The sequence below is a fragment of the Osmerus eperlanus genome, chromosome 9 (genome assembly GCF_963692335.1).
Source record: "Osmerus eperlanus chromosome 9, fOsmEpe2.1, whole genome shotgun sequence".
Classification (NCBI taxonomy): domain Eukaryota; kingdom Metazoa; phylum Chordata; class Actinopteri; order Osmeriformes; family Osmeridae; genus Osmerus; species Osmerus eperlanus.
The window spans coordinates 3402170-3425161 of NC_085026.1; the positions used below are offsets into that span (position 1 = coordinate 3402170).

The window sequence follows — 22992 nt, forward strand, 5'->3', positions numbered from 1 at the left end:
AGTTATGAATACTTATTTTTGAGCTATTAGGACACTAATAAAACACATAGTAATTTTGTGTTTATTATACAATTTACAATTAGGCCTTATTATGGTATAATATCTATTCTTGTGGTACCATCGCCTTATAAAGCCCATACTGAGCAAAGCATTTAAGATCTTAATTCATGTTTAACAATGTCCTTCAAGGCCGTATTCATAATTATTATAATTACGGCCAGTAATTATGAGGTTAGTGAGGAAAAACCTGAAGTTAATGGCCTAGTAGTTGTAGAATATGGTCATGCATAATATGTCATTAATAAGTGGTAACTAATAACTAATAAAGTGTCAAGTTTCTACTAATATGCATGCTAATAAGCAACTAGTAAAGGGTGAATATGTGTACCTTAATGTAAAGTGTTACCGAATTTGTTTTTCAGTCCTCCATCTTTTGTGTTTATTTTACATATGGTTTCAAATCACAGCATGATTTTGTTAGTTTAAACAGTGCACTGCAGACCTTCAATAACACTCATGTAAGAAGTCATTTTAAACTCAGTCCATTTCCCAGTCAACACCCCAAAAGAAGAACAGAAAAGTTTATTTTAAAATAAGAGGTGAAGCAACCAGGGAAGCTCAAAAAGTCATCAAGTCAGTCAGTGAGAGGACTGTTTATTGTAGAATCTTGTGGTAGGGGAAGAGGGGCAGACTATGGGTGAACGCAGGAATGTCAATGATGGCTGTAGTTTCAGCCATCTTTGGCGAGGTGGGGAGTAAGGTTAGTTTGGACACCTCCCCATAGGAAGAGTTACAGCAATCCTCCACCCTGCAATCCTCCTCTTCCTCATCCCCATCCATCTGCCGACAATCCTCCAGGGAGTCATTCTCCTCAGTCCCAAATCCCACCACCTAATAAACATGACAACGTTAAAAAACATACACATGCAAGTACACACAAACACACACAAACACTTACATGTACGCTGAGTTTCCTGCAGTTGTGTCCACGGTGCTCCAGATACCAGGAAACCAGCTCTGCTCTGGTCATCTGCTTCAGGGCCTCAACCTAAACACACAATGGATAGATAGAAAGAAAGAAAGAAAGAAAGAAGGAAGGCCGGTCGGTAGGCATGAGTGAGTCTCACCTCTCTGTTGAGCCTGTCGAAGATATACTGCTGAGTGACCACCTCAGCCCAGTTTCGGTCCACCTCCTCACCCAGGTGTGTGTCCTCACACTCCTTCCGCTTGACCAGCGCTGTCACCTTGGGGGTGAGACACACATATTGTTACAGGTTTAGAGATCAGTATGCACAACACAAACTAATACCAATCACACAGAAACACGCACACCTGTGTGTTGAATGCCCCATCTGTCAAGGAATTAATCTTCTCCCCATAAGAAGCTAGAAACTCTTCTATCTTCAGCTCCACCAGCTCAGTGCTGAGAGAGAAGGTGTAATGAGTACATACATGTGTATAAGATGAGCTGGTTAACGGGATGGTACAGGTAGAGTGTGTTAGATACTACGCTTGGGGGCTCACTTAAACTTGTTAGCCTGTGTTTCCACAGTGACAGAGAAACCCAGAATGCCAGAGGTGTTTCTGCAGGTGGGGTAGACATGGTACCTGGAGAGGAGAGAGAGGTGAGTTAGAGAGAGATAGAGAGGGAGTGAGACAGAGAGGCTATAAGAAACTCACCCTAGGGTCTCTTTGGTTCTGAGGAAGTCAAAGCAGGGCTCCTCCATATGCATCTACAATACAACAACAGCAGGGGTCAGGGAAGACAGGATGACTGACCTGCAGGAAATCATTGGTAAAGGAGTTTTTGGTACTCACCACCAGCAGCTCCATAAGAGTGTGTTCTCTTAAGTTCTTAAGTCCAGACTATAGAAAGGGTGAAATCACTCAGAAGAAAGAGCGAGACAGAGAAAGCGAAAAAACATCAAAGAAGGGAAGGAACAAATGGTGGTCTGAAAGGGTACCTGGGACGAAGAGGTACAAATGGCAAGCTAGTGGGAAGATTCATAGTGTGTGTGTACCTGGTAGTATACTGTGACCTCTGAGTTGGCATCTCCCTTGTGGAGTGATTTGACTTTACAGAGATGGTGTTTCTGGGGCAGTTCCACCACTCTGAACATCACTGGCACCTCCTGTGTCAGCTTAGTGAACTGTAGTTTACTGTGAGGAAGAAGAGAGAAAATATTAATTGTTGGTAAATCTATCAACTGAAATGGCAGGAAGAGAAAGAGAGGGGTGAGGGACAAAGTAGATAATAACTCATACTTACTCTGTGACATACTGCAGGAACTGGGCAGATTCCTGAAGACAGAAAACTAAAATGTTTTGCACATGCAAGGCATTATAATAAAGGCATTATTTAGGCATGTGTGAAGTGTCCATGTGTGAAGTCGCTCTGGATAAGAGCGTCTGCTAAATGACTAAATGTCCACACTTGCCTGCACTGGCAATAGATGGCACAATTCTTAGGAACTCTTCTCATTCTGGAAGGTTCCAGGTTCCAGATGTGTTCCATCTGTTGGCTATCTGTATGTGTATTTAAGACCTGCATTTTCTGTATTCTGTGGATCCTTTGGATCTTACTGGGGTCTATTATTATTATTAGGGGCCAAGCAGCAAGGCTGCAAAGGGACCTATTGTTTTTGTTAGTTTTATTATTTTTTGGTATGCTTGCTCTCGGCAAGGACCTAACTAACATATTTTTCGGAAATAAAACCGCGGCTTGTACTCCGATTTTACAGTTTTCTTGTGGTTGTACGGCTTAGATTTCGAAGCGGCATTTAGCCCGGTTTAAAAACACAAAAGTGGCTTCGTCCCAAGATCTGTTACGGTATTTACAGGAATGAGGAGGCAGGTGCAGATTTGATGGTTCTTTTAACCCTCCAGGGATCTTACAACAACGGAGGCACATAACTCCGGATAACAAAAAACTCTGACACTAGTACGTCAGAAGAGTGTAACGCATAATAACCGACAACCAAGTTAAAGAAAAACCCAGGTTATATACTTTACTAACGATAATCAAAAACAGGTTAACAATAGAAACACAGGTGTGCGCAATGGTGCGTAATAGCACTGGACAGCGCCGCCACTAGTACGCTGGTGAATCCGAGCGTCGACGTGGAGCCGCTTGTCCAGACGTAACAAGATCTCTACAGACCGTGCAGCTAATTTAATGCTCAACACTGGAACAGGGGCTTATCGAAAGAGGAATTATTTACTGTGTCGTCTCAGTTACACTATCAAGGCTTGGAAATACAGTGACTTGCTAAAGTAGGAAAATGGCTAGTAGAACATAACATTTCATAATAATTTCAGTAAATCAAACAGGTGCAAGATCCAGTGAAATTTTATATACAGCTAGCAAACCAACGCTGGCTAGCATCGCTAACGACATTGCCTAATTCAACTTCGGTAGGCTATCCTCAGGATTTGCAAGATAGCTAAACTTAAACTATACCTAAAATAATGTTGTAGACATAACAATGGATTTTGCCACGCATGGACATACTATCCACAACCGAAGTGTGTTACGGCATGCTGTAAGATCGCCTATAGAGCTCCGGAAGTCACGTGACTTTACTGTTTACGTCGTAATTTTGGCAGGAAAGTAGTGGCAAAAATGAACTGCGCCAGTGCGGATTTCAACCTGTCCGAGTTCACTGCGCACTTTAATTCAAAAGACAGGCAGCTATAAAGCAAAACTTGATCGATTAAACATTAGTGATCCATATAATGCTCCCGGAGTTATTTTTATGACGTTTACGAGTGAAACGGAAGGCTTCCCTTACAACTTTCATTCCTCCTACTCTAGAGTCTTTGAAAGCCTACAAAAGCCTGGAGGGATATAAATGGACGCAATCAGCTGGATTAGTGATGAATATTCAGCTTTGAAGTCTACCGGCTACAAATTGCTATGTGTAAAGTTAATGCAGTCAGTTTTATAACTTGTATAGCTAGCTAGCGTTAGCTAGTCTGTAACATTCGTTAACGGTTAGCTACTAACATTGGCTAACGTACATTACATCAGTGCACTTTTCATCACAAAAATGCCATTACATATTTATTACAGATAAGTCATTCCAAGAGACTGAATGATCCTCAGTTGAAGCGACGGGTGGTTGTCAGGAATTATGGGGTTCTTCTCTCTGGATCTTAGGAATCCTATAAAATACTCTCCCTTTATCTTTTCCCTGATGGTTCAGGCATCCCGGCGCACAGCAGCTATCCACCGTGTTAAAGAGCTAATAGTGTCTTACTGAGTGTACTTCATGACTGCCATCTTGACTTTAAGTAACCAGAGTTTGTTTCATTCATTTGTGTTTAGCAAACACTTTGTCTCAAGGACAGAGGGTAAGGGTATAGCTGCTAAATTGGAAGGTAGGGAGTCAGATGGTTGAGCGTTAAGGGAATCGGGCTAGTAATCAGAAGGTTGCCAGTTCGATTCCCGGCCGTGCAAAATTACGTTGTGTCCTTGGGCAACGCACTTCACCCTACTTGTCTCGGGGGAATGTCCCTGTTCTTACTGTAAGTCGCTCTGGATATGAACGTCTGCTAAATGTAAATTGGTCAATAGGTAGCTAGCTAGAGATCGAGTTTCAAGGTACTTGCCACCGAGTGAGACCCTGGCTTTGTTTACATAATTAGGGCCATTGTCAGCTGCTCCTTATATTTAAGGCGGCTAGCACTGCAGAGGCAGCCTCGTCTGGCAGCCTCGGTGCACGAAGACTTGGTCGAACAAAGACAGGGAGTCCACCGAGGATGGCCGACGAGGCCGGATCACCTCTTCTGATAAGTATCACCCTATTTGTATTCTAATCCACATAGAACATATTCATAGCTAGCATGTGTTTCTTCAGCTTTCCCGTTCATTACAACACTCGCAGACGTAGACGTAGATATGTCACAAAGTATATACGTTCCACTTCTAATCTTAGCCACCTATCCAGATCTTCTCCACCTGTCCTCTCTCTTTCTATAGGGCTCTGGAACTGCCAGTCTGCTGTGAACAAGGCAGACTTCATCCCGGCGTTTGCATTCAATACTTCTCTGCACGCCCTTGCGCTGACAGAGACATGGATCCGCCCAGAGAACACTGCAACTCCAGCTGCTCTCTCCGTCAACCACTCGTTCTCTCACTCACCCCGCTCAACCGGGCGAGGTGGTGGGACAGGTTTGCTTCTTTCCCCTCATATTAAATAGACATCCACCTCACTCTCTGTTACTGCCAAATCATTTGAACACCATTATGTGATGCTAATTGATCCTATCAAAGCATTTTTAGTAGTGGTGGGCATAGAGTAATTTTTTAAATCTAGATTAATCTCACTGTAATCTTGGCGTTAATCGAGATTAAAATGGCTCATTTGAATTCTGCCGAAGGCATTCAGAATATGCGTGCTACCCAAATAATGACTAAAAGTAAGTCTTTGAGAACGGGTTTCTCAAGTCAGGTGGCGCATTAGACCAGGAGCTCATCTCCTGTTTCCAAAATGCATCACAAACTGCTTGAGAAAGCTGTTCTACTATGATAATTGGTGATGAAAATAAATTATGTTCAATAAGATGTACTTGTGTTTATTAACTGTTTATTAGATTAGTTAGCTTGGCTGATAGAGCTGTGCTGACGGGCTTTCCTCGGTTGCACTCAAACATCGTAGTTTGACGACGACTCTTCCCCTGCGCTACATCAGTGCTTGGCCCGGCATCTTCCGCATTAGCTAAGGGATGCTTTGCATTTAGGTGGTATTTGAGACTGGAAGAACTCCTACAGTAAACTAATTCCGCATAGCACAAGGTGCAAACAACCTTAGTCTTGTCGAAGTTTCCATTTGGGAGGCTTCTTAAAAATACATTTTCCCTGAAGCAAACCAGGCAGCTTCATAGCTGCATCCATGTTAGCAAGTCACGTTTGATGTGATAATTTCATACACAAGGCATACACACAGGTTCGAAGACTCGTTCTCGCCCCCTACAGTGCAATTTGGCTAGGTATACATCCGCGCTAAAATATCAAGGTGAAAGTCATTATAGCTTGCGTAGTATAGACCCAGCTCCCAACCCAACTTTGAGAATAGATTAACGGCAATGAAGAACGCTCCTAAGAAGCTCTTAGCGTTAAGAGCTTCTTAACGAATCTGGGAAACCCGGCCAATATTTTTTTTATCGCCGATAAGAGTCGCAGCTCGTTAACGCCGATAACGGCCCACCACTAATTTTTAGTTGTCCTCTATCGCCCACCAGGGCCGCTAGTCGACTTTGTGGAGGAACTGGACATGTCTCTGCCTCAAACCACCCTTCTTAACCCACCTCCCACCTCCCCCCCCTCCACCCTGACAGCAGACACTTCTCCTCCTTCTTTGAGAATAAAGTTGCTGACATTAGCAGTCGGTTCCCTGAACCCACCATTCCTATCCACTCACCCTCTATGACTGACCCTACTAAATATCTAAACTTTTTCTCTCCCCTGTCCGAGGCAGAGATCTCTGACCTCATTCTCTCTCATCGCCCCACCTCCTGTCCCCTTGATCCAGTCCCCTCCCCTCTCTTTCAAACCATCTCTCCCTCCATCATAACTTTTCTTCTCCATGTCCTTAACTCTTCTCTTACTACCGGCACTTTCCCCTCTGCCTTCAAACAGGCCAGAGTTAGCCCTCTACTCAAAAAACCCTCCCTTAACCCAGCCGTCCTCCAGAACTACAGACCGGTATCACTGCTACCCTTCTTTTCTAAAACAATTGAACGCGCTGTATCTAACCAACTGTCAAACTTTCTCTCTCAGAACAACCTGCTTGACCCCAACCAATCGGGCTTCAAGACTGGCCACTCCACAGACACTGCCCTCCTGTCAGTCACCACTGCCCTCCAGTCTGCCAGAGCGGCTTCGAAGTAATCCGTAATCATTCTGCTGGACCTTTCTGCAGCGTTTGATACGGTTAACCATCAAATCCTGTCGCCAGACTTTCTGAGATGGGCATCACTGGCACTGCACTTCAGTGGATCTCATCCTACCTGTAGGGAAGATCCTACCAGGTCTCCTGGGGAGGCAAAGTGTCAGGCACATGCCAGCTCTCCACTGGTGTCCCACAGGGCTCTGTCCTTGGACCCCTCCTCTTCTCCCTGTACACCACCTCGCTTGGACCAATCATCACCTCCCATGGCTTCTCCTACCACTGCTACGCTGATGACACGCAGCTGTACCTGTCGTTCCCCCCGACTGATCCGGGGATCTCAGCTAGGATCGAGGCCTGCCTCACAGACATCTCCATCTGGATGACCAAGCACCACCTCCAGCTGAACCTCGCCAAAACAGAACTCCTCATCATCCCGGCCAAACCCTCCATCTCCCACGATCTCTCAATCACCCTGGGATCTGTGACGGTGACCCCTTCATCCTCTGCCAGGAACCTCGGGGTGACCATGGATGACGAGCTCTCCCTCACAGCCCACATTGCTGCGGTCTCCCGGTCGTGTAGATTCACCCTCTACAACATCCAGAATATCAGGAGATACCTGTCTGAGCATTCCACCCAGCTGCTAGTCCAAGCACTTGTCCTCTCAAAGTTGGACTACTGCAACTCGCTGCTTGCCGGTCTCCCAGCATGCACAACCCGCCCTCTCCAGAGGATTCAGAACGCAGCGGCACGTCTAGTCTTCTACCCAGACACTCCCATGTTACCCCGCTCCTCATCTCCCTCCACTTGCTTCCCATCACGGCCCGTATCAGATTCAAGACTCTGGTACTGACCTTCCGAGCGGTGAACGGGACTGCGTCCGACTACATCAAGTCTCTCCTCCAGCCTTACACCCCCACCCGCCACCTACGGTCTTCTTCTGACAACCGTCTGGTGGTCCCACCGCTCAAGAGCGCCCGGTCCCAACACAAGCTCTTCTCCTGTCTGGCCCTCAAATGGTGGAATTAACTCCCCACCTCCATCAGGGACCCTGACTGTCTCCCCACCTTCAAGAAAAGGCTCAAGACGCACTTGTTCCGGGAGTACAATGGCACTTAGGAATGCTTGGCTGGACCTGATGTTAGTTTCCTCCAGGATCACAATGACTCTTATTGAGAGACTTGTTGCTCTTGTTGGTTAGTTGTAACGGATTTAAATTCTTGTACTCGCTGTGAAATATTTTACTGTTGATTGTTTTTCTACAGGTACACTCTTGCACTTTTTGAGTTTCATGTTGTTTAATTGTGACTTGTTTGACTGCATGCTTATTATGGTTCTTCCCTTTGGCACTTATTTTGTTTTTCACAATGGATGCTTCATGTTTTGGCTGCTCTCAATGTTGGGGCTATCTCGTTGTTATGATCAGTGACCTATGCACTTTTGTAAAGCTCTCTCGTGGAAGTCGCTTTGGATAAAAGCGTCTGCGAAATGCATACACGTAAATATTAAATCAACGTTTATTGAAATAGGCAGCAAATTAAACTATGTACAATCTGGGTGTAAGTATATATGTATGTAATAGTTGACCGGTGCATGCTGGGATTGCGTGACGTCAACTCCCGGAGCTCTATAGCCTACTCGTGCATTGCTTGGTAGCTCTATCATTGTTCCTGTATCAAGTGCAGCATTTATTTCAGTGCAGGTTAAAATCCGATTTACAAACACAAAGCTCCCATTCTGGCGGGGTGCGGGTTATATAAAATGCGGCTTGTTTTCCAAAAAATATGGTAGTCCCAAACGTTTTGCAGTATGTAGACATGAACAGTGTCAAAATGTCTGTCTTGATCCTGAATGTGTTGCTTGTACTTCCGCAAAGGTTCCATTGCACGGTTTGGGAGATGTTAAAAGTTATGTGCAAAAAGTGCTGCTAACAGTAGCTAACTAGCTAGCCACAGTCACAAACCTCACTAACATCACAACGTCACAAACCTGTGCGCGTTTATCTACACTAGTTCAACAGCTTTTTAGCTTCCGGTAGAAAGCTAGCTAACTAAAACTGCAAAAAGACAGCTGAAGAAATGCCTAGCAATCCCACACAGCACTAGTTAGCTCTAGTAAAACTAGTACTTAACCCGAGAGTCAGGTCTGAAGCTAGGAGCAAAACGGTATATGGAGGAATAAGCGAAGCACAACTACATCTTCTCCAGGTCAACAAAATTGCACATTTTGCCTGCTGTCTGATAAACAGCCACAAGCTACTAGCCAGTTAACCAATTACTTAAGTCAGCTTTGTTCTCCCTGTTTTTGCACTGTTGCTCAGCTAGATTCATGGTGGGACTGATATATTATTAAAGCAATAAACCACGAGAGGGGCATCAAATTATTTATAAGTCCTGTGGCCTGTACTACGAATCAAGATTTGGCGTTAGCGAGGTAACTTCAGGTTCAACCCAGGGTTTTCTGTACTACAACGGTGGATCACTTGTTACCGGGGTAGATCGCCATGGTAACACATGCTGAACGGCTAACCTGGTCGGGAGCAGGTTAAGTTGGAGATCAGAGATCAACCGGTATAAAAACCCCGCCCACTAACTCATTCTTGAGGATAATGCCGTCACCGTTCATAGAAGATCCTGTGGAGCTTGGTGCGCGGATAGTGAGAGGTGCGCTCAGAAGAGCCAGAACATTTAGAGACCGACAAAACCCTTTCGCATTCCCTCATGAGTATCTTTATGAAAGATATAGATTCTCAGCAGAGGAAATTACGTATCTTTGCCAGCTTATTGAGCCGTATGTTGCCAATGCGACACATCGAAGCCGTGCGCTCACAGTCCCACAGACTATATATACCGTTTCGTTATTTCGCTACATACTTTTATAGTTTGGGTGATGCGGAGAACTTGAGCAAGAACACGGTCTGCCGAGCAATTTGAAAAGGATTTTCTTCAATGGCTGTTGCCACCATATTCTGATTAATGGAGTGATGAAAAAGAGATATCCAAAGTGCCCTTTGTAAAAACTTTGGACTGTAATATGTTGACAAAATGAAACAAGGATTTTCATTCTGTCTTCATGCAATGTTCTGATTTCCATTCTGGAAATGTATGCACATTATATCATATTTTACAACTTAATGCATAATTTGCTCATTTAAACATACACTTACAGGTAACTAGTAATGAAAACAATATTTGACCTAATATTAGTTATCAACAGGGGAGGTTTCATGTTGATATGTTATCCCTATTCACTGGGGTGTCTCCCCTTAACACATTATGTTGTCCTTGGGTTGCTTTGCGCCTTTCTCTAATTATTTCCAAGAAAGAAATGGTGAAAACCCCCACAAAAGACTCAAAATACAAAACAAAAACCACAAAAAGGTATAAAAGACCAAAACGTAGAAAAAAGTTTAACAAATACATCCTTATGTGTTCTCCCTTCCCTAGGAACACAGAAAAGCCAGCCTTGTTTTTTTTTATTAAAAGCCTCTTATACTCTATATCGAGCCTCTTATACTCTATATCGAGCCTCTTATACTCTATTTTGAGCCTCTTATACTCTATATCGAGCCTCTTATACTCTATATCGAGCTCCAGGGTTCTTTTATACAGGGCCCTCACATTGTCTGCTCCAAACTGAAACAAATAAAGAACATTGTCCCTTTGCAAGGCACACTTGGAGAAAGTTGAAGGTGTCCATTTGACTACTGTGTTTCAAGGTTCATTGCTTATAATTTGTGTCTTTGTCTTGGCCTTGAAGTGGAGGCCCTAGGCTCAGGGGGAGGAAGACGTTCCTCTTCCTGCTGAGCTTAACACCATAGCAATTTAATCAATTGAGTCATATTTGAAATGAGCACTGTAAGGACTTGTGTTCAGACCACCACCATTAGCAAGTCATTACAGACACTTCAATCACAGCCACACGTTCACACACTCTCACCATCTGTGTTGCAAGTGGTAAATAAAACTCAAAAGTGTACCCCCAAAATGCTCTCTGAGCTGGCAGACACAGTTTTCTGATCATCTAGGACATCCACTTGAGAAAGTAAATGGCATATTTGATCAATATTTAGCAACCACATATGGCATACATACTGGCGTATGACTATTAGTTTCACTGTTACCTCTGTATGGCACAGTGGGACAACAGTGGGTGGTGGCAGCAACAACACTGTATTTCCTGTCACTGCAGAGAACAGTAATACATTTCACTCCTACAATATTCATAAATAATTGTTGAATGAACATGGTCACATAGATTACTTGAAACATACATATGCTTGGGTTTCCGAGCTGCTGCCACCAGGGTTTGAAGAAATGCCCCCTTCCACTCCTTCCATCATGGGGCGACCCTGATAGCTGGAGAGGGCCAGCTCCTCAGCAGGAGTGAAGTCCTGTGGAGGAGGGCCCCCTCAGTTTTCTTTGCCTTATTTTTCTTCCTGTTGGCTGCAGGCAATTTCATTGTTCTATAGGCTCTTTGTAGCTATACCAATATCCTACAAAAGGGACTGACTCAGGCAATTCAGCCTTGTACTTGTTGGCCTTAAAATATGTGCAAGTATTGCCTACTGCTACTTACCGTTTTGAATTATGGTTTTATATTTATTTTTGATTTCTCCCACGATCGTTTGCCACTGCCAGGGTTGCAACTAAAATAATACAGCAACACAAGTTTAACGTTATGGAATGCACACGTGTAATTATGGCCTGCGGCACAAGATATCAAGTCATGTACCTTACGCATTTACAGCGTCTGCTATTTTCTGCCAGCATGGCAGCAGCGACTTTGTTGATTTTTGTCTGTATTATATGTCTGTATTCCTGATGTTTGTATTACAATATTTCAGGCAGGAGGAGTAGACAAAGTTTGGAAGATTATTGTCGGCTCCTCCTGCGTGAAATGTGCGGCTCTTGTTTTGTCCATGTTTGCGATTGGACATACGGTGCCAACACCGCCCCTTTATGTGAACGCGCACGTCTCTAGATTGGAAAGATCTGGGTTGAGTTAGAGAGTTGATAACCGCCGTCGTGATACCACTTATCGTGATTGCGATTGTTACGCTTTGCGTAGCCGGGTAACTGAAAGTGATCCAGAACATGTTGATCTTGATTCGTAGTACAGGCCCCTGGAGAGCAATCGATGCCATCCAATATCCAAACAACGACCCATACAAGGTGATAGCAACAGAAAGTGAGCACGTCAAGTTTCCTTCTCGCTACCTAGTCTAGGTATGAACAAACCATTCTTAATTACTTGCTAGGCAACAATTCAATTGGAAATGTGTCAAACCATATTTCCAGAAAACTTATCTTAGACAGTTTTCCAAAAATACATTTTACAATTATTTATGTTTTTTGGGGCATATTTTCAGATGGTACTCTTTGAATTGCAATCCCAGCTAAGATTCTGCCAGAGTGACTATGTTGTTTGAATAAACTTGTTCTAATGGGGTTTCTTTAATGGAATGCAATGAGTAAATGCTTAAAAATCAGTCAAAGGGGAAGATTAAGTCATGATATAGTTAGGACAATTTTTACACAGGATTAGCCCCTTTTTTCTTAGTTTTGATGCAACTGTTTTAACTATGTGAGGCTGCCACATCAGCATTACCTCTTGCACTAAGAAAAATAAGAGAACCGTGTTCCATTCTACACTTTCACTCTTTGTATTTCGAAGTGTAAATAACCATCAACAAGTGTATATTGTATGCTTTTTAATCTATGCAATCCTCAATAGTAAATATGCATACTTACTTAAAAAATACAGACATATCAGATACAGAAATATTCCTGATACCGTGGCAGCAAAATCAACATGGAGGAAACACAGTATATCAGTTGTAAAATGTAAGTACACCCTTGAAAACTAGTCTATCTCAAAATATTGTGTTTGATCTTAGTTCAAACAACAGGTTTGGAGGTTATATAATTGAAAAAACTGCTGCAGCAGCCGCAAGCACACCTCATAATTTCCCCAGAAATGTATTGGGTGTGATAAAGCTTTCGGCAAGCACAATAGTGATGGGAAGTTCGGATCCTCTACTAAAAAATACAATGCGGGTCACGTGAAAAAAGGATCCAAAGACTCGTAGAAAAACAGAGTCGGGAAATGAACGAATCGTTTGTTTCTTATAGCTACCAGTACAGAGCCTATGCAGGTCATGTGAAAAATGATCCAAAGACTCATACCCGAAGACCGAGTCGGGAAATGAACGAATCATTTCTGTTTACTTGGACAAGCCTATGCAACAGTCCCGATGCGTAGCCACAAGAAAAAGAACGAATCACTCTTTGAGAGGACTCGTTACTCCTGAATCGTTCACAAACGACACATCACTAGAGCACAACCATTGTTCTCTCTCATATATATTATTATTATTGTTGGAATGCTGCTTCAGCTATTAAAACCGTTCAGCTGTCAAACATTTCTGGGGTTTCGGGCTATGACTGCTATGACTTTTCAGCTTTCTACCTCTTATGCTAATATAAATCAATATTCATAATATTTTTTACATGGCTTTCCAATTGAGTTTTTTTTCTAATCCTCTTAAACTTCTTCAACTTTCAAATCTTTCTTCTTCCTCAATCTTTCAGCTAGAGCCACCAGAGAGGATCTTCGGAATCTGGTTAAAAAAATATTTATAGTTTGCCGGCATTGCCACAATTTTCACTCTTCATGCTTCATTTTTGGATCAATAGATAGGACATGTTGTGCTGGTCGTAGACAGTTGTCTGTGGAATCCAACAGACTTACACATTTGTTCAGAGCCCCACGAGAATGAGACAAAGTCCAACTCTCGCCCCATAGAGACCAATGCAAATCTGGTGACACACTTCTCAGAGAAAGCAGAAAGTACACTTTTTGAAACTGCCGTTAGAGTCGTATTTCTGACCGCACAGACATATAAAGGACATCTATGGTTTCGGCAGAGTCTTGGGTCTCGGAAAATATCCTTATGTTTTGGATTGGACGTGTAGTTTTGCGTCTAGGTTAACTTGGTTGAGGTGTGGATTCTACGTACATTTATGTAGTTCTCTCTGCCCAGGGGCCAGTTGCATAAAAATAGACCTAGTCTTAAACTTAAATGCAATTTTAAGTCTGACTTGCCATAGACACTTCAATTTACCTGTTGCATAAAGCTTTATTATCAGTAAGACTGACTTCGATAGCCTGTTGTGCTTTGCATTATGGGTAAAATAAGACACTTTGCGAAAAAAGAAAAGATGGCGGACAAAACAGCGACACTTAACGGTGAAAGATTGATACATTTAAACCTGATGAAAACCTACAGTATATCTGTTGGAGGAATACAATATTGAAAAAGTTGTCTTATTAACAAATAGTTTATGCGTTTTTAATCTTCTTAATTTAACCCCAACGCTACTTCCATTTATCAACAACTCCAACGCAGATGCCGGCTGGTGCTAGCGTCAATAAAGTGAGTTATGTTGTCATCTACTCACTCGTTCAATAAAATGACAAAAAAAAGCAGAACCCAGTCAACATTTTCTGCAGTTACAAATAACACACTTATTTCCTTTCGTAATATATTATGCTAAGATAATGACCTAGCCTACTAACAGATCGTTGGCATAGCAACTCAGCCCTTACCACAAGATTTAGCCAGGGGGCTAAATTAAGTCAGTCTTACTATTTATGCAACAGACAGGCTTAGTTAGAGTAGTCTAACCTGACCATTTAAGACAATCTACGGCTAAGACTAGTCTTAAACTAAGTTTATGCAACTGGCCCAGCTCGATAAAGATGCGCACCAAATTTCTCAGAGAAAGCAGAAGGTACAAGTTTTTGAAACTGCCGGTAGAGTCGTATTTCTGACCGCACATCACTGTGGCAACCACACAGACACGCCGCTCAGTCTCTAACAAAGATGATTGGTAATAGCTGATTAGTGGAGTCACAAGACGGAGCTATTCAATCAAATCGTCTCATTAGAAGACTAAGAGCAGTACTACTATCACTACTGATACTACTTGTGCTGCTACTACTACTGCATCATCTTATGCCACTACTACAACTACTAATTCTGCAGATGCTGCTATCTCTTTTACTACTATTGCTAATGGAACTGTTTTATTCTACTACGCCACTGATACTACTGTATCTGCTCCTGCTATTACTATCCCAACTATAATTGTAGCTACTAAAACGAATATTTTACTTCTACAGTTTAACAGTTCAGCTTTCAGCTTCTCCCGCGTTGCATTTAAGCTCTTTTGTTAGATGATGCAGTTCAGCTTCCACACTCTTTTGTGTGACTCAAATTTTTTTAAACTTAATTTCAGCTTGCGGGTATTTTCTAATTTCTGTATTTTCAGCAATTTTTAAAAATGGATTTCAGCTTTCAGCATTCCAACGCATTTTCTGCAGGAAATGCACCTTCTAGTTATTGGGTGTGCTTTGCCTTTGGCAAGGGCACAACCTTTGTTCTCTCTCTCACATATATATTATTAGGATTCCTCCGTCAGGAGGGTATTAGGGTTCCTCCGGCGGTAGGGAACCTATTGTTTTTGTTAGTATTCTTATTATTAGGGTTCCTCCGTTAGGAGGGAACCTATTGGTATTATTGGTATTCTTATTCTTATTATTTTTCTTCTCCTTGCGCCTCAATATTTCAAAAAGTCCCTGGTCATAAATTTTCTAATTTGGCACATTGATACTACATCCAAGTGGGTACCCCCACACCAAATATGGGCCACATCAGACCATAGGGGGCGCCACAGGCCACGCCCAAAAGTCAAATTGTCAAAGTGATGGCATTCCCACCCCATTGCTCCAATTCTTCTGAATCGTGGTGTGCATGCCTCATTTCTCATGAAGAACAAAAAAGCCTCAAGGACCCATAAGGTCCGCCATGATGGATTTTCCTGTACAGTGATAATTTTGGAAAACCTTAAAAATTCCTCTTCTCTTGAACCAAATCTCTAAATGACTCGAGATTTTGTACAGATATGTATCTGGACTGGAGAGCAGCTCAAGCTCTAATGGGTGCATTAGGGGAGGGTGTCTCTGTTCCTCCTCGGTCCCTCTCTCTCTCTCTCTCTCTCTCGTCCTTTCTCTCTTTCAGTCTCTCCCTCTCTCTCGAGTCCTTTCTCTCTTTCAGTCTTTCCCTCTCTCTCTCTGAGTGAACGGTCCTTTCAGACAGAACAAGACAGCGGGTCAGGATGGACGTACAGCCATACACGGCTCAGCAAAGCCTGGCAATAATTACACACACATCACACACACACATCACAGCCTGTTTCCTACATGGATCACATGCACACACAAAGACGCCCACATGCCCACACATGCCTGTAATCGTACGCCCGTGCGCTGCTTGTCTCACACTGTCAGATACACGCACATACAGTCTGTACGCACGCACACCTTCACCGCCAACACTGAGGTCTGACTACCAATAAGGCCTGTAGACATGGAGGTGACATGGAGATGATGGGTGACATGGAGGTGACAGGTGACATGAGCATAGAGGACGGCTTAACCCCACCAGCTCCTGACAGGGAACCCTGTCCCAGGGAACACACAAGCAGAGCTGCTGGACACACAGTCAATGGAACAACCGACAGCAAACTGACTTTTCCATCGGTCGGAAATCAAACAGATGTGAAGCCAAAAGCCAAGAACATTCCCATCACAAGGTCCAGGAGGAAGTTGCCATGGCATCATCATGACGTCATTCCAAACCACCTACGCTAACAGGTATGCCATTACGTTGGAACCAACAACCACACGAACTCTTCCCTCACCTGTAAAACAAGGTCCTTGTTTTTCTTATAGTTTAACGTTCCACCCCGTTATACAGTAACACACAGCCATGAATAACAGTGGAACCAAACGGCCAAAGGGCTCATGTCAGGCTGCGTGCTACCGGGATGCGGGGCAGAGAGAGAGATGCGGTTGTTAGCGCGTCCTAGTATCTCTATCTCTGTTTCTTGTCTGCCCTATACAGTCACGGATGAGCTCGTTTCTAAATACGGGTGGGCATTAGACAGCCTGTAAAGCGCGAGGCAGCCACAATTGACGTATTTAAAAATGTTACTTAATACAATTGAATCAAATACAAAATGGCTGAAAGGGGTGTATTTATGTAAATGTACACATTGCCTCAATATGTTTGTGTCACTAAATCAAATGTATTTTTGAAGGATGGTTCAAACGTTATAGGCTTTAAGGTGACATGCCCCTGAAGTACCATGCAAAGTTTCACCTTGATATGTCGAAATATGATACAGCTGTTTGAACTTCGACCAAATCTGACAATGCTCGCCATTGGAGAAACAGCTTTTTTTATTATCCAGTTTTGTGTAATCCATGTCTGGGAATGGCTCAATTGGCTGAGATGTTTTGCTGGTAAGCAAAGGGTTGTAGGTTCAAAATCAGTCAGAGGCATAGTTTTTAATTTTTTATTCTGACAAAATGGTTTCTAGTCTTCCGATCAATCCTCCAGTTGTAAAAACATAGCAATGCGTGTTTATTTGAGCCCATCACAACACTCTGATCATCTGTTTAGCGAGACTGTGTAAACCACTGAAAAACAAGCCAGGTTCATCACCTACTTATAGTCTACGCATGGTAGAGATAACTCTAATGGTTATCTCTAATGAAGTAAATTGATTGTTCAGGTGGATCCCTTGCCTGTTGCACAAATTCATTTCAGTAACCTAAGTCAGGACACATTCCCACTGATGCTAGGCATGATTTAAAATTCCCTTCCATAACAAGTTATGGCACTCCAAACAACCTGTTTAAAAAAACGATGAGAAAGTTATTCTTTACAGCAGCAACCCAGTCATCCCGTTGTCCCGTTTTTATAGGAAATGTACAAGCAGTTTCAACTTAGGCAGGAATCTTAGGAATCTAACAACGCTTACCACAGGAGAAACAGCTTACTTTTTTATACAGTAACTGAACATGACAGTATTCAACACTGAGAATAGCTCAATGGGCTGAGATGGTGACCTTTAAAGTATAAGGTCGTAGGTTGGAATCCAGCCATAGTCTTTTGGCCTGTCATAATTTTGATTATCTGTTCAGTTCAACAGGATGACATCATTCTGAAGTACCACAAACAATTTCACCTTGGTATGTCAAAATATTATTGAATTAGAGCAGTTTCAACGTTGGCTTAATCTAACAACGCTTACCACAGGAGAAACAGCTTACTTTTTTATATAGTAACTGAACATGACAATATTCAACACTGAGAATAGCTCAATGGGCTGGGATGGTGACCTGTAAAGTATAAGGTAGTAGGTTGGAATCCAGCCATTATCTTTTGGCATGTCATAATTTTGATTATCTGTTTAGCTAAACAGGATGACATCATTCTGAAATACCATGCACAATTTCATGCAATTTCACCTTGAAATGTCAACCGTTTCTTAACCTTTGTCCCAAAGCTGAGCAAAGCTAATACTCTGCCCTTTCTATTCCTACAATCTCAACAGTTTGTGTGTAGCAGAGAGGATAGAGAGACTGACTTGTAACCTTATGCTCATGAGTTCAAATCCCCATTCAGCCTGTTGTTGGCCAAACATGAAGTAGTTTTGCTCTCTTGTTGTGCAACTCTCGATCTTCGACAATGTAAATGTTTATAATATTTTGCCATTTTGCGGAGGAACCCGCATCGCTGCTTGCAGCTATATTTATTATTATTCTTGTAATTTATCTCATGAACACATTGGTAAAAAGTTTTGAAATTTGGCATATTGATACAACATGCCACAAATACCACCCAAACACAGACTGTCCCACATCAGACCATAGGGGGCACCACAGGCCACGCCCAAATGTCCACTTTTCAGAGTGATGGCATTTCCACCCCATTGCTCCAATTCTTTTGAAACTTGGTGTGCATGCCTCATTTAACATGAGGAACAAAAAAGCCTCCAGGACCCATAAGGTCCACCATGATGGATTTTCCTGTACAGTGATAATTTGGGAAAACCTTCAAAATTCCTCTTCTCTTGAACCAAAGATCAAATGGACTTGGAATTTTGTACAGATATGTGTCATTGATGTATTTAAAAACGTTACTTAAGACAGTTGAATCAAATACAAAATGGCTGAAAGGGGTGTATTTATGTCCACAATGCCTCAATATGTTTGTGTCACTAAATCAAATGCCATTTTGAATGATGGTTTTTCAAACCTAATAGGCTTTAAGTTGACACCCCCCTGAAGTACCCTGCAAAGTTTCACCTTGATATGTGAAAATATTACTTAATGACAGCTGTTTGAGCCACTGCAAAACAAGACAGGTTTACCACAGTAGCTAGCTACTTGGAGTCTATGCATGGTAGTGTCAGATTCACAACCGAGTTAGCTTTAATGAGGTATATTGATTGTTCAGGTGGATCCCTTGTCTGTTGCACAAATTAATTTCAGTAACCTAAGCCAGGACAAATCGCCACTGATGCTAGGCATGATTTTAAATTCCCTTCCATGACAAGTTATGGCACCCCAAACAACCTTATTAACCTTTTAAGGAGTGAGTTCTAAATATTACCGACGCTTCCACCAGAGTGAGTTATTTTTCCAAAACAGAAGCTAGCTAGTTTTAGTTAGCTTCCGTTACCTAGCAACCTAGCATAATACTCGTAGCAATGCTACTACCTGCTAGTGTTACTTGTTAGCCTCCTAATTGTAAATTTTGAAGCCATACTATAGCGTTTGTCATATAGTTTTTGTCTATCGGAAAATAGTCGGTTGGAATGTTCAGAATCACACGTGTGACAGTACTCTGTGGGGCCTGCTTTCGAACGATCACATATGTGTGACGCTACTCCTTAATGGGTTAAAGCACTACGAGTAAGCTATTCTTTACAGCAGCAACCCAGTCATCCCGTTGTCCCATTTTTATGTCCCATATTCAAATAGGACTAAATTACAGCTGTTTGAACTTTAACCAAATCTGACAATGCTTGCCATTGGAGAAATGTCTTATTTCCTGATACAAAAACTGTACAATCAAGTCTGCAAATGGCTTAGTAGGATGAGACGCAGTGCTGATGTGCGAAGGGTGGTGGGTTTTAATCCAGGCATAAACTTTTTTATTATTATTATGACAGAAATGACAGTTTCAAGTCTTCTGGTTAATCCCAGTGTAACTATCTATTATGTCAATTTTACATTTTGAAGGAGGAATCCGCCATTGTTGCTTGCAGCTATATTTATTATCGTTTCTCTTCATACCCCTAAGCCTTTGTCAATATTTGGACTACATAGACAACCTAGGTGTCAAAAGTTTAGTCTTGGTAGCGATTGAGTTGCTTGTATTTTTATTTACGTTCCGTTGCACGGTTTAAGTAGAAATTAAGTTTTTGTGGCGAAAAGTGAAGCTAACGGTGGCTAACTTGCTAGCCACGGTCAATGACGCTACTTACATCACTAACATCACGAAAACTTGCGTGACTACCTCTAGCAGAACATTAGTTTAGCAGCTTGTTAACTTCTGGGAGATAGCTAGGCTAACTGCTTTACTGCAACGCAGCTGCAGAAACGCCACAAGCGGCCAGGGTGATAACTACTAGTATTTACTTATTTTACACTAGTATTTACTTATTTTACTTTGTGATATGAAACACGATTGTGAAGTATAATGTACAATATAAGATGATATTATTAAGGAAGTACATCTACTTTCGGAAACAGTAGATGTACTACTATTTCACTGAAGCATTAGCATCATGACATTAGCCTCTGTTGCCCGGGCAACACATACTACAGCGGTCTATGATGCATCTGTTTTCAATCGTTAAAATAAAGATTCCTAACAAATACATTTTCGTTGTAGGATTTATTATGACATTACATTACAAGTAAACGATTTGTTGGTGAAATTATCATTAACTGTGTGGTTTCAAACCAGTGTTGCTCACTGCAACGCTGTAGCCTACGCGAGACACACTACAAAACATCTACACAGCTGTTTAGGAAGTCAAACGGAGACAGAACATGTTCGACACTCCCCTTACTTAAATCAAAAGTCTATCTGACTCATAACCTAAACGTCATTGCCACAGCCTAAACTTTGTCAATCTGTTCATGAAAATAATTAATTTCAGCCTAAACCGTACAACGGAACGTTAAATCAAATTCAACCAACGCAATCGCTACCAAGACGAACACAGCAGTAGTCTAGTAGGCTACTGTACTGTAGTAGTACAATGTACAGGGGCAGCTTCTCCACACAGGGCTATATCGCATTTTGCGTTGTTACTGACAATGATCGCTACCAGTGAGCTTTTTATGAATGAGCGATTTTCCACTAAATAAATGTCAAGCTTATTTACGTTTTTGGGGGCATATTTTCAGTTAGCAGATGGTGCTGTTTAAATCGCGATTCCATCTGAGATAGCTCTACTGCCGATAACGTCATTGTTGGAATAATCTTCAAAGGGGGTTCTTTATTAATGAATGAGTGCAATATGAGTAGGCTAAATTCCTGAAAATATCACGAGAAGGGAAAAACTTGAAAGGACGTTTAAGTCATAGAGATTAAGTCAATTTTTACACCGGTCTGTCAAATGTATTCGTTTTGATTCAACTATGAGGCTTCTGATCACCATTTCCTCTTGGGAAATTAGAAGACAACTATTTCATTCTACACTTCACTTAGTATTCTGAGTTGTAAATGAGCAGCAAAAAAAATATGCTTTTAAATCTATGTAATCTTTATAAATAATAAGTATGCATTTTTATATAAATACTGAAATATCAGTTGTAAAAATGTCATTAAAAAACGCACCCCACTGCAACCGACGCAAGCAAGCACACCCTACAATTTCCCCAGAAATTGTACCCTCTCTAGTTATTATTTATTTTCCCACCCCTAAGGATCTCTCAATACTTGACACGTGAACCGTATGGATCAAAAGAAGTTCAACATAGTCCAAGACTGTTTACGGTTATATATATTTTCGGACTTTATCGAATATGTTATTTCCTCATTTTAACGAAAAGCTTAAAAATTATTTACAGGTCACAAACCTTTGTCAATCTTTGCCAAAATTGGCACAGATGATCTTCAGACTGAGCATCACACAAGTGATCATATTGATATATATATATATCTTTCAACCATTAGTCCGGTACAGCCAATTCAGTTTGGCATTAATCAGCCGCATGGGGTGCTATACCAGAAAATCAGTCAGTCAGTCAATTTTATTGATCCCACTAGGGGAAATTTGTTTGTAGACAGGTATTAAAACACATTCAATCCATCATAAAATACTACATAACCATCACTTTAAACACTCACTATTACGCAAATAGATATTTAAACCAAACTTGGTCTGTTGCATAAGAATAACAGGTTATTGTGACTTGGTTGTAGAACAAGTGCCATGGAGGCTCTCTCCTGCTCTGGACTGCTTGGCCCCTTCATTGTTCCTTACAGCTATACTTGATTCCCTTCTTGGATTTGAAATTTTGGATATACTGCCTGAAACTTTGCCTCAGTAAATGCTATTTGACTTAATCCTCCTGCTTGACTGACTGTTCTCTTTGTCCGCACCTGGGCTCAACAACAGTTTGTCCAAATGTCCCTACATAAGCGCAGCTAGTTCAGGCAGGGCAATCGGGCAGCGCGCGTCATTCATTTATTCGGGACGTAAGGCGTCTTACTCCATCTTCCTTTCCTCCGCCTACTACTACACCCACGTTAGCAGTGCATATTCATTGGGCCATGTCCGATAAGGCTTCTTTAAAAGACGCGCGGATACGCACACACTCACCCCGGTTGTTGTATGATCAGTACTGCTGCCGCCCTCCACCATCCCCTTCTCCCCCATGCTGTCTGTATGTTCTCTCCAACAGGGGGATTATATCTCTATTGCCATGTAACAATAAATGCTCAAATCTAATACGTGATTTGTCTTGACTGAAATTGGTTTTCCTTTCCCAGCTGTTGTTACAGTTGTGTACCAGGCATAGCAATGTTTGTTTTTGCTATATTATATCCGTAATATCCATTATATCCATGCATGTCGGTAGTGTTGTCACAGTACCAAAATGTCAGGAGTCGGTACCAATACCAGTGAAATTTCACGGTACTCAATACTGTCCTTACATAAAC

The 22992-nt window shown here is 42.0% G+C and overlaps 1 protein-coding gene across 3 annotated transcripts in view; it reads right to left on the reverse strand.

Annotated features, from left to right (window-relative positions):
* Positions 1–226: 226 nt before the first annotated feature.
* LOC134027029 (nardilysin-like) overlaps positions 227–22992 on the reverse strand; it is a 64355-nt gene continuing 41589 nt past the window's right edge. For 2 of the 3 annotated variants that reach the window (XM_062470138.1, XM_062470139.1), the window contains exons 23-31: positions 2270–2301; positions 2022–2160; positions 1819–1866; positions 1681–1733; positions 1525–1608; positions 1333–1423; positions 1128–1244; positions 959–1048; positions 227–891 (exon numbers count right to left, since the gene is read on the reverse strand). In XM_062470138.1, coding sequence (XP_062326122.1) covers positions 655–891; positions 959–1048; positions 1128–1244; positions 1333–1423; positions 1525–1608; positions 1681–1733; positions 1819–1866; positions 2022–2160; positions 2270–2301 — 891 coding nt within the window. In that variant the 3' untranslated portion in view covers positions 227–654. The remainder of the gene's footprint in view (positions 892–958; positions 1049–1127; positions 1245–1332; positions 1424–1524; positions 1609–1680; positions 1734–1818; positions 1867–2021; positions 2161–2269; positions 2302–22992) is intronic. The other variant, XR_009931409.1, reaches the window with a different exon arrangement.